The 12452-nt window shown below is 43.1% G+C and overlaps 1 protein-coding gene and 1 pseudogene across 1 annotated transcript; both read right to left on the bottom strand.

Annotated features, from left to right (window-relative positions):
* Positions 1 to 13: 13 nt before the first annotated feature.
* LOC109929463 (interferon-induced protein with tetratricopeptide repeats 5-like) lies at positions 14 to 3379 on the bottom strand. The gene is made up of 2 exons (XM_020529139.2): positions 2991 to 3379; positions 14 to 2018 (listed from the first exon to the last, which is right to left on the bottom strand). The coding sequence occupies exons 1-2, from the start codon at positions 2996 to 2998 to the stop codon at positions 566 to 568; spliced, it is 1461 nt and encodes a 486-aa protein (XP_020384728.2). The 5' UTR covers positions 2999 to 3379; the 3' UTR covers positions 14 to 565.
* A 7804-nt stretch (positions 3380 to 11183) lies between these two features.
* On the bottom strand, positions 11184 to 12098 carry LOC109929462 (annotated as a pseudogene).
* Between the last annotated feature and the right edge of the window lie 354 nt (positions 12099 to 12452).

Raw genomic sequence — 12452 nt, 5'->3', positions numbered from 1 at the left:
TGGGGCTTCCCCACACTGGCTGCCCATATATCCCTTTTCCATCCCATGCGATTCTCCCAGAATCTCCTGCAAAACACCAACCTGAACATTGCTTGCCAGCAGTTTGGAATTTAAAATACTCTCAGACAGACAGAAGCAGTGAAAGGTCAGTTTTGAAACTCCTTCACCACACACCTGAAACCAATCTGGAGTTTAAATCAGGCTCAAGAAATGTTTATAATTGGATCGAAAACTGTTTCTTTTCAGCTCTGTCCAGTTGAATCAATTAATGCAAATCCCAAAAAACACAACTGCATTTTGTTTCTTTCCACTCACAACAAAAAATCTTGGGCATCAGAAACAAATGGTTCATTGCCAGCGAGGACAAAATTCTTGGCGAAGCACAGAGATTTGGAATAATTACAATACAATTACCCATCTGAAAATTATACACATGAATAATATGATCAATTGAAAAATATCTAAGTGAAACATATGAAGTGGATACCACGTAAAAGCTGATTATAGATTAGAGAGTATTAATTCATCTTTTGGCTAATCTTTAGCCGGGAAAGTCAATGTTGAGCTAGATGGAAAGGCGTAATTCACAAAGGGCACTGAGATATTCTTCATTGCCTTGATCAAATTCTAAGGCCTTTTCAAGGTATTCAATGGCTTTGCGCTTCTTCCCATCCAGTTGATGCAGGAAGCCAAGAACACCCAGGGCCTCACTATCTCGCGTATTCCTGTGAAGTCGTCTTGTTGCGATCCTCTCCAAATTTTCACGGCACTTTTTTCTTTCCACTGAATTATAATCGACTTTCATTCCTTCCAGAAAATGGGCAATGGCTTTTGATTCTGTTCTTTTCTGATGCAGTTGAAATAATCCAGCCTGTAAACATATTGCTTGCCTAACCTCGGGACGGATATCTTTCAGTTTCAGGAGATTGTTGTAGATCTTCTCTGCTTCAGGAAACTCTTCATTTATTGAACATATTCCTGCAAAATCCAGTTGTGCCTTAATAAAGGTTAAGGGCCGATGCTCGAATGCCTTTTTAAAATGACACTTGCAAAGTTTGATCAATTCAGTTTTCTGTTGAAAAGCAGGATTGTGGAGCCTTCTGCTGAGTGGATTTTTGAGCAATGACATTAGTTTCTTTCTGTAACACAGGCCGATTTGATGGTGTAAGAAGGTAGAGTTTGGAGTAATTTCCATTGCTGTCTTCAACACTTTCAAAGCTTTTTCAACATCTCCATTGTTTCTGTAAAACTTTGCAGCGTATCGAAGCACGTGTGGGAGATCAGGGGACTTCTGCAATGCTCGCTCAACCAATGTGAATGCTTCCTCCTCTTGACTGAACTCTTGTAGTTTTAATGCTAACAGCACCATGGCTTCAGCATGATCAGGATCAAGCTCCAACACACGCCTAAACTGTTTCACTGACTGAGTGGGTTCTCGACTCTCTGGGGTCCCAGAAAATGCTTCCAGACGAGACAGAACAGTGGCATAGCCAACGTTCCACTCAATGTTGTCAGGATCCTTCTTCAGGGCCTCTTTAAAACATTCCTTTGCCTCTTCATAATATTGGCCAGCAGATTTCAAGAGTGACCAACCCTTCTCCCCATAAACCTCAGGTATCATTGCTGTAAACCGAGAGGCTTCAGGAAATGGTTTACAGACCGTCTCCAGCTTGCCGAGGTAGGACTGAGCCTCTTCCAGTCGGTCCATGTGATAATAAACCCAAGCATAGTTTCCATAGGTGATGATGATTCTTTTTTCAAATTCATCTTTATGATTCTCCCTCAGAATCTTTTCAGCTTCATTTAAATTCTGAATAGCCTCTTCACAGTTTCCTTGCAGACAGTTTATAAAAGCAAGTTGGTTGTACAATCTGGCTTGACGTTTCACGCTTGTCTGTATTGAATCTTCTAATCTTTGTTTCAGATCATCCAAGTCAACAGTTTCTTTCTGTGGGGCCCACGTAAAGTGACATTGAAGCTGATCGAGCTTCACTTTCAACAAATCCTTCTGTGTGTCACTGCAAGAGAATAAAATGTAATAAAAGTTGTCTGACAGTAACTTAGATTTTCCCTGCCCTGCCTTTCTTTGTATAAAAGTTGATCCTGTTTCATGGACTCAGTGACTATGAAATCTCTGGCCATCTAAGGTCAAAGATCATCTAAGCAAATGTCTGAGCAAAATGAAAGGATTTAATTTATAACCTTGTGTGTTCTTATACTGGTCTCCTTTCTGCTGAGTGATCTGCTATCTGCTGACTTTTTAATCTCCTCCCTAAAAGCACATCTGGACATCTGAGCTATCTTCACTTCCGATCATCTGAAGAGGAGCACTGGTTCAAGTATCCAATCTGCCTGTTAGGACGTTCAATACATCTCCTTCTCTTCCCTGCATTCTGTTCTAAAATAGAAGTCTCCTCACTGAATTGTGAGGTCTATATCCAACATGCTTTCCTTCTCGCATGGACATTCACTTAACGCTCTCACAAACAGTGGTCCAACTGGTTGTGGGTCTATTACATTCCCCATTCCAACATGTAAATTATAAACATGTCCTTAAAACAGAAAGTCAAATGCATCACAAATATGTCCTCAGCATTTTAAAGTGCTACAAGTCTGTGAGAAGGTGAGTTTGAAGGTGGATGCTCATAAAACATTCACCAAACTCTAGTTTTGTATCAGGTCTCCATTTCACTCCAGCACTGACCTCAATCCAGAGAGTAAAACATTCCAGAATTCCCTCATTAAAGACTGCCTCTCCTTAAAATCCTCTCTTTTACTAAACTTTCTTGTCACCTTCCAAATATTTTCTTTCGTGTCAATTTTTGTTGATCACATTCCTATGGCATTGTATTACATTTAAGGTGCTATATAAATATCATTTGATATAAAAGTTTACGTCTGAAAGTTTTATTTATGAAGAAACAAGCTTCTTGCCCAATAGTCCAAATGTAAATTTCAATACTAAAGAATTTCAAGTAAACTTTACTGACCTCATCATGTAAAATTTGTTGATTTTCTTTCTTCGCTGTATCAGCTCCAGTGAGTCGCTTGAGAAATGTGGTTAATGTGTTAGTTTTCAACAAAATGCATGCTTTCCTTGCATGATTCACTTGAAATCACTTACTGAATGTGAACGAAACTGAAACTGGAAAATGAACTGAAGAGCTAAAGTATCTGTCTGTCCAGTACAGAATGCACTCACAGGGTCATAGTCCTAGACACTCCAGGAATTGAAAGTAAATCTCTAAGACACTGTAATGTGCAATCCTCGCGAAAAAAATTACCGGCACATTAAAATTTGAGTATTGTTTTGCTATTTCCTTGAAACTGAATAGAAAAAATTGTGGAAAAGCAATAAAAAGATTGCTTGTCTGAAAGTCATGACTCATCCAATTGGCAGGAAGCACTTATCACGAGAATGCTTCAATGCAGGAGCAGGGTGTGGCGTAAATCATGTGGTTGAATCCTGCAGGCATACTCTTAATCACTTTTGACAACACTAGCTGTCAGTACAATAACATTGCCCAGACCTTCTGGACTGTGGATTGTCAAATACACCCACCTTGAAGATACACATTCAGATCCCTTGGGAAGACCTGAAACACTGACTACTAGGCATTACCTGGGATGCCTCGACTTCAGATAGATAATCACCTATCATCTGGAACCCTCCAATAAAGTCCCCTCTGCTGAATTAGCGTTAGTGATCTGGAGAATTTTAACCTAGTCTGTTCTGACTCCTGGAGAATCGCACAACTGAACCACAAAACTTTCCCAGACCCTCCAACATCCTCTGGCTAGCACCTTCTGACATCCCCCAAATGGATCTCACTGCCCTGCCCGTCCTACCACTTTACGTTTGTTGCCAATCTACCCAGCTGGCACCCCTACCCAGCTGCCATTCTGTAACCCTGCTGCTTTCCCACGCTATCACCTGACCCAGCTCCATAGCTGATGCCTTCCTGTCACTCTGCCTGGTTGTAATTTCCTAGCCTGACAATTAACCAATTGACATCCTCCCCTCCCCTTATCTTAGCCCTAACCGCTTACAAACTTAAAATATTTATCCAATCATTTGGGACATTTAGCAGAATATGGCTGCTTGTGCTGTTAAAAAGGGTTGTGTCTTCCATTTTTATTCTCTGCCTTGCTCCTTCTGAGGATTCCAGAGCTGACTGAGATTTGAAGAATTCATCTTCAGAAACTTGGCAAGAACATTTTGGGGCTTGTGATTAGGCTTGTTTTTGTTAGTTTAACATTGGCCAGACAATGTGGGCCAGAACTCTCCAGTTTCATCACAGAAGAAAATCACTTGGCCAAAAAGACGTGGCCATTTTTTAATTGACCTCGATCATAGCTCCTCCGTCAGTCTCCTGACATTGTTTTTGAACATATTTACACCGTTCGGATTGCTCCATTCCGTAAAAAAATGGTATTCTTGTGAATATTTGCAGGCGCAGTGTGAGAGCGTATAAGTGAAGGTTGTCTCTTTACTCTCCATTGAACAGATGAACTATACCCCAGACACAAAACAGAAGTTACCTTGATTATAGTTGTTTTTGAAACAAGTGCATAGTAAAGGTAAAAAAAAAGGCCCCCAGGATGAGGCAAACCAGAAGGTGACCAAAGCCAAGGGGCTGGTGCAAACTCAACTCCAGTCAACATCTTGAGGACCTTTCCCTTGTTGTTAACCAGAGCTAGTCCTACAGATGACTGATGTAGTAAGAACAAACAGACCTGAGAATTTTTTTAAAAATTTGCTTACAGGATGAGGGTGTCACTGGCTTGGCCAGCATTTCTTGCCCATCCCTAACTGCCCAGAGGGTAGTTAAGAGTCAACCACATTGCCGTGGGTCTGGACTCACATCTAGGCCAGATTAGGTAAGGATAACCAATTTCACTCCCGAGACGACGTTAGCAAACCAGATGGGTTTTTTCCAACAATCACAATGGCTTCATGGTCATTAGACTCTTAATTCCAGATTTTTAATCAAATTCAAAGTCCACCATCTGCCATGGCAGGGCTTGAATCCAGGTCCCCAGTTTGAGTTTCTGAATTATTAGACCTGTGATAATACCACTATACCATGGCCTCCCCTATATGAAGTGTGTAATGGGCACTGAGGGGCAGGGGCTAGTCCTTGACAGGCTTCAGTTGGAGGAACACCAGTAAAAATATGGGGAGACTGGGGGCAGAGCTTCCGAACACATCAGCTACTGTGCAAAATGCTGCTACCGCTAGCCACAGAAGTCAACACACTCTGCACCATCCATCCAGTCGTTGTCTGGGATCAGTAAACTGCATTCACCTCTCATTCACATTCCCTCGCTATTTAACGAATACATCCAGACTGTCTCTTCTCAGTAAATGTTATCCACTTCCTACACACCTAAAACCATCACCCAAAGCACACTTACCTCAGGCTGGTAAACTTACAGCAAATGACTCTCCATTGTATATGCACAAATCTGGAGGTTTTCAACACACAGTGACTACATTCCAAGCTGCAGCAAACCAGAGAGCATTCACAAAAGGCTTTCTCAGAAACATTGGAATGAGTGCTCCGCAGGTGGAAGGGGGTGGTTCAGGAACGGTGAGTGCTCTCTTGCTGGCATCCGATGCAGACAAAAGAAGCCAGTTTGTAGCCAGAACACGGCAGAAGAGAAAAACGAACACCAGAAAACCAGAGAAATCCTGGGCGGAGTGAGGGTGGCAAGGGGCTGGACAGTCTGCTGAGGTGGAAAAGGCGACACACTTTTGAGAGCCGGTAGTTGGAACGAAGCAGGGAGTGACATCTTATGGGTGTGGCCCTGATGTACACACAGAGCACCTCCCTGACTGATGTGACCCCTTTCCTTCCAGCCACTTAAACAGTCTGTGATAAAGTAACAGACTGCCTACTTCTGCCTGCCTCCTCATGCCAGCCATTTTTGTGTTGCAAGCAGTGTATTATTGGAGTCAACAGGCTTGGTAACAAGGTGAATTGATCCTTGATTATTTATTTACAAATAGCGGGCATCCTGTCCATTTTGGCACATACCCACTTACAGTATCATGGGGAACTGATCAGGGTCTGCAAGAAGGTGGCGGTGTTGCCCCTCAACCCCCACGTCCTATTTTACATGCCCAACCCTGCCCCCAACTAAAATCACCCACAATGAGAGAACACGAAATTGAGCCCATCAAGTCAAATTTTAAGAGAGCCAACTCTCCCTTATAAAGTCAATGCTAAGGCCATGGTTAATTCAAACATGATGCTTAAATGACCCACCAAATCAATAAAGCAGTTAGAGATTCATTTAGAATGTTTAAGAATCCCTACAATGCAGAAAGAAGCCATTTGGCCCATTAACCTTCCCACCCAGAACCAAAACTGGGAATTAATCTGAACTGGGCACCAGCACAAAGGAAAGGGAGGAGGGACAGAGAGTTGGAGCATTAACAACAGAGTTGCCAACTAATTGAAATCAAGGATAAAACAGGACAGTTTTTATCCAGACAAACTACAACTGAGAATATCCTTGGAAATGCCAGCCTGATAGGATTCTTAATCCCAAAGGGCAAGTATGCCAACCACCAGGACACTAATGATGAACCCGGTGTAGCCAATTTACCTCATTCATCCCACCTGAAATGTCAATCCTAAATATGAGCTCTATCACATGATGTATAGTAATTTACCCAGGCTATCTCTGTCTGACAGCAGAACATATGCACTAAAAATCAGACACTATTTCAACACCCACTCCTTCCTGAACAGCCCTTCTGAAACTTCCTCATGCACCCACAAACCCTCATAAACGCTCTTCCTCTTAAACCCCACCTCTAATGCCAATCTTCCTAATGATCCTGACCAACTCCAAAGACCCACAAAACTGTTTCAAGCTCCCTCCATCTTGACCTCCCACAACTCCAACCCTAATCGGAAACACCCTCGCTCTAACACTCTTCCCCCACACCCAAAACTTAACCCAATCCAACTCAAATGCTGTCTGCCATTGCTAACACTCCCCACCACAAGCGTTAATGCTGTACAGCCCATAAACCCTGTTCCAAAATTTAAGTCCATCTCAAAACCTCCCCATCCCTAAACTACACCCCCTCCCACTCCAAAGCTTTCCTTACCTCAATGTCCCATTCCAAATACACACTCCATATACACAGTCCTAAACTTAAAGCAATGCAGCACAGTGCCCCAACCTAAAACATTCCCCATCTTAATGACCCTGCCCCCAGTGTTCCCTAAAATCTTTTATAACCTCCATTCTAAATTAAACTTTCCTTCTTGCTGGGTGCTAGACATGACTGATCTTCAAACCAAAGTGATGAAGTCCCACAACCTTTGATTGTCAGTGTTTGGAATGGATACTGGCAATAAAATCCTCAGCGGCAGCAATTAAGAGGGTGAGACCTCCCGATAAAAGTGTCAGATAGAAGTGTAACAAAACTCAGTAAAGTGAGTGTCTAAACACTGGAGGTACTCCTGCTTCCCAGGCAGTTTTCTCTCACTTGACTGTGACTTGCTTCTCATGGCAGTGATCCAAATAGTGCCAGGTAGGGAAATATAACAGGGAAATGCAGCCCAGTTCTAAACCCTGGTGAAGATTAATGATTACTTTATGAAACTAATTGACTAAAGAATTTTCGGGATTTGGTGACGACAGCTAAAGCGCTCTTATTGAAGGCGGAAACTGGGCAGTTACTACCGTCTTTGTTGCATCCACATAGAGAGAACACAGAAATATTCTTCAAACATATCGCTTCTAAATCTCAAGAGAACTGTAACTCTATGCAATAATTGTATTATATAATGGTCTCGTACCTTATAACTTAACAATGGTAAATTTTAAGTAAGTGACGTCATGATAGTCCTATAAGACCAGTGGGCTGCTTCCCAACAAGCACCAAGACATCACTTGGCTGTTGGTGAGAAGGGCCCTACCTGGGAGATCCTTCTTTTACACTCAGATTTTCTGCACCACTGCATCCTGCCTTGAGGTGGCTGCGGAGTTGGGGGAGCAGTGTAAGGCGTACAGACTGTCACACATCTCCTGCTAGAATGTGCCTTCGCAAAGGAAGTCTGGAGAAAGATGCAGTGGCTTTTGTTGAGGTTTGTCCCGAGCAGCTCAGTGACACAGAACTCTCTGCTCTACAATCTGTTCCCTGGGATGCACACCGAAACAAACATCGACTGCGCCTGGAGAATGATCAACTCGGTGAAAGGCGCTCTTCGGTCTGCCTGAAACTTGTTGGTCTTCCAGAACAAGGAGCTGACCTTGACTGAGTGTTACAGACTGGCACATTCCAAGGTCCAGGACTACATGCTGAGGGACACACTAAAGCTTGGGGCAGCTGCTGCCAAGGGGCAGTGGGGAAAGACCACTGTCTGAGGTCATTCTGCTGAAGGTAAGTGGGGACCCATTCAGTTGTCAGACCTTCCTGGTTCCTCAAACGTATGTAAGTAAAGACTTGTATAAGTAAGGAATGCCTTGGGTTTGTTTGCTGGATAGAGTCAATCTCCAATGTTTGTTTGTTTCTTCACATGCTACTGTACAGAACCAAAATGCTTCAGTGACTATGTATGTATATAGAGATACCTTTATGAATAAAGTAAACTTTTGAAATAAAAATAGCTTTCTCATTAGAGAGGGACGACAGGTTTAACCTGAGGGTGACCATGCCTCAGGCAAGGGGTGAGAATGAAAAGGCAGGATTTTCACGTAACTGTAAGCTTTACATAACTGCTGTATAATGGAAACTTTCTGCACTTAATGCATTGAACAAGATGCAAACTTGCTCACGAAGCAGTAGCTGCTGGCACAGAAACAACACTTTTAGCTGTGAGCATAAGATAAGGATGGCTGACAACAGAATTATTTCACCTACTGGCCTGAAGACAAGTAAAATGTGTAAGATGTGTAAGAGGAATATAATTGGCCCAAGGTTGTTGACTTGAGCCTTGATTGAAATGTAACAAGATCAAATGTGGAACAATTGCGTTTTGATAACAGGATTTGGCATAATGAGGGGCATTCAAGCTCTGGCCCATGCCACCCTGCCCAGACTGATAATCGAGAGAAACAAGATGGCCTGAAGCTTCTTCCTTGATCTGGAAAACAGTCAACACCTTACTGGCTGTGGCATCCTTCTGAGAGATGCCAAATAGGATAGTCACCTGTATCAACCCCAATGTTGGTCCTCAAAAGTGGCATTAGAAACGAGACCAGGGCAGAGTTAGACTGGAGAATTGCCAGCACAGGAGCAAGAACTAACCCTGGAAATAAACAGCTGCTGAGTGTTTTATTAAATTTCACTTGGTACTCCTGCTGCTCCAGGAGTCAACGCAGAAGTTAAAGATTTTTAAAAACTACTCAAAATTCACCAACTTATGCCTTTCAGATCTATGTTGAAAGAAAGCATGGACTGGGTTGCCATACTTAACCAGGGTTGCAATTTATTACATATCAATAGATTCTAAATACTGAGAAACATTATGAACTATTCACATATAACTTTACTGGTTAAAACTCTAACCCGCTGATAAATGTCCCTTCACACATATACAGACAGGAAAAGAAATGCCTGGGTGTTACGGGTGGAGAGAAAGACTGGGAAGGCAGTTCGATAGTCCCGATCCACAGGATTCGCTGAGATAATCCTTTAGACCTGTCAGGATTTGCTGCTCATAGAAACAGGAGGAGTAGTCAATAGACAGTTGCTGTTATGCCATCCTTTTGGAGTTGCAGAATAGTGCGGAATTTCCACATCTAAGTTTCTGAAAGAGTTCCCAAAATATTTCAGGGTTGATGTAGTTGAAGGTCTTCCACTGATCAACAAAGGCCCTATGCTTTGTTCCATAGACTTTTCCTGGATTTGTTTATTTATTTATAGTTCTCCAGGATAATGGATATCTGGGAGAAACTGAAAACAACAAATGCTGGAGATCACAGTGGGTCAGTCAGCATCCATGGAGGGAAAACAAGCTAATGTTTCGAGTCTAGATGACTCTACATCAGAGCTGACACGAAGTATGGAGGGGCCAGCATTTATGCGATCGTGGGCGATGGGAGGTTGGAGTGCTGGGGGAGAAAAGATGTTGACACTTCAAACTAAGTGATCGGAATGTGAGAATGGTAGAACAATGGTGTCTGTAACTGCCAGACTGGAAAGAACAGACCGTCCCACTGGAGTCGGGGGAGGGAGGAGAGGACATGGTGACAGAGAATGTAACAAATAAAGCTAAAGGTGAGGGAAGGAATGGGAATAGGTTCACAATTGGAACGTGTTGAACTCAATATTGAGTCCAGAAACCTGTAAAGTGCCTAGTCTGAAGGTGGGATGTTGTTCCTCCAGTTTGCACTGTGATTCAATGGAACACTGCAGCATGCCAAGGACAGACATGTAGGCATGTGAGCAGGACATTGTGTTACAATGAGCAGCTATGGGAAGGTCGGGGTCATGTCTGCACATGGACCAGAGGTGTTCTGCAAAGTGGTCACCCAGTCTGCGTTTGGTTTCTCCAATGGAGAGTAGGCCACATTGGGTGCAGCAAATACAATGCACAAGATTGGAGGAGCTTCAGGTGAAATGCTGCTTCACCTGGAAACACTGTTTAAGCCCTTGGATGGTGAGCAGGGAGGAGGTGAAGGGGCAGGTGTTGCACCTTCTGCGGTTACATGGGAAGGTGTCGTGAGAAGGGGGAGTGGTGTTGGTGGTCATGGAAAGGACTAGGGTGTCCCAGAGGGAACGATCCCTGTGAAATGCATTCAGGAGGAGTGGGGGAAAGATGTGATTGGTGGTGGCATTCTGCTGGAGTTGTCTGAAATGGCGAGAATGATCCTTTGAATGTGGAGGCTGGTGAGATAAAAAGTGAGGACGAGGGGGACCCGATCGTGCTGTTGTGAGTGACGGGAAGGGGCAAGGGCAGAAGCAGGGGTGACAGGTCGGATAGATGCCTTCAGTGGTGGGTGGGAAATTGTTCTGGAGAATTTTTTGTGAGAATCTTCACACAGTGCACAGACGTGATATGCCTGTGCAGGAATCCAGAAATATTAAAATTGTATGCTTCATTGTATAACTACCCTTTATGTAGAAAAAAATTATGTTTTTACTCCACTCTTCTCAAAAACTTTGCAGTGGAGCAAAGAACATTTCAGAGATCAGGGACTTCTGCACTGCTCGCTCACTCCTCCCTGTGACTGAACTCTTGTAGTTTTAAAGTGAACAGCACCATGGCTTCAGCATGATCAGGATCAAGCTCCAGCACACGTCTAAACTGTTTCACTGACTGAGTGGGTTCATAACTCTCTGGGATTCCAGAAAATCATTCCAGACGATACAGAACAGTGGCATAACCAATGTTCCACTCAATGTTGTCAGGATCCTTCTGCAGAGCCTTTTCAAAACATTCATTTGCCTCTTCATAGCATTGGCCAGTAGAAATCAGCAGTGAGCAGCCCTTCTCCCCATAAGCCTCAGGTATCATTGCTATAAACCAATAGCAGTTTCCTTCCCTGAAGGGCATTAATGAACCAAATGGGTTTTTCCCAACAATCAATTCATGGTCATTATTAGATGTGTAATTCCAGATATTCAGCAAATTCAAATTCTACCATCTGCCATGGTAGGATTTGAACCCAGGCCCCAGAGTCTCTGGATTAACAGTCCAGTGATAATACCACTGGGCCATTTACAGACCGCCTCCAGCTTGTTGATGTAGGACTGAGCCTCTCGCGTCCGTCCATGTGACAATAAACCCAGGCATAGTTTCCATAGATGACAATGAATCTTTTTTCAAATTCATCCTCATGATTCTCCCTCAGAATCTTTTCAGCTTCCTTTAAATTCTGAATTGCCTTTTCACAGTTTCCTTGCAGGCAGATTATGAAAGCAAGATGGTTGTAAAACCTGGCTTGATATTTCACACCAGCCTGTATCGAATCTTCTAATCTGTGTTTCATATCATCCAAGTCGATGTGTTCTTTTTGTGGGGCCCATGTGAAGTGATATTGAAGCTGATCGAGCTTCACTTTCAACAAATTGCTCTCTGTGTCACTGCTAGAGAATAAAAGCTCCAGTAAAATCACTTTATCGGCTCCTGTGATTCATTTTTTTTACAATTTTACATATTTGATCCTTGGAATTTGTCAATCCTGACACTTGCCTTTGTCGTTAGATGCAGCTGAGATAGTTATCATTGGCACACCATTCATTGCAGAGAAAACATTTTGGATTCTCTCCTGAGTAAGGTGTTCCACTGAACTTTCTTGGTCTTATGGCAGAATCTCAGCAGGCTCTCTCTAAGAATTGCCTCAAGCTGATTCGAGAGTTCCTCCTGGTGAGTTCGGGTAAGGGGACTCCAAAGGCAAAGTTTTGGCCTGACTGACCTTGGGATAGATCAGTATGTGCAAGAGAAAAACAACATGCCAACAGGTTGAGAAGTTGCTAGAGA

Source organism: Rhincodon typus, unplaced genomic scaffold, assembly GCF_021869965.1.
Source record: "Rhincodon typus isolate 14 unplaced genomic scaffold, sRhiTyp1.1 hic_rhity00003768, whole genome shotgun sequence".
Taxonomy (NCBI): domain Eukaryota; kingdom Metazoa; phylum Chordata; class Chondrichthyes; order Orectolobiformes; family Rhincodontidae; genus Rhincodon; species Rhincodon typus.
The sequence above is the reverse complement of the archived record's forward strand: the minus strand, read 5'-3'. Positions and strand labels throughout refer to the sequence as shown.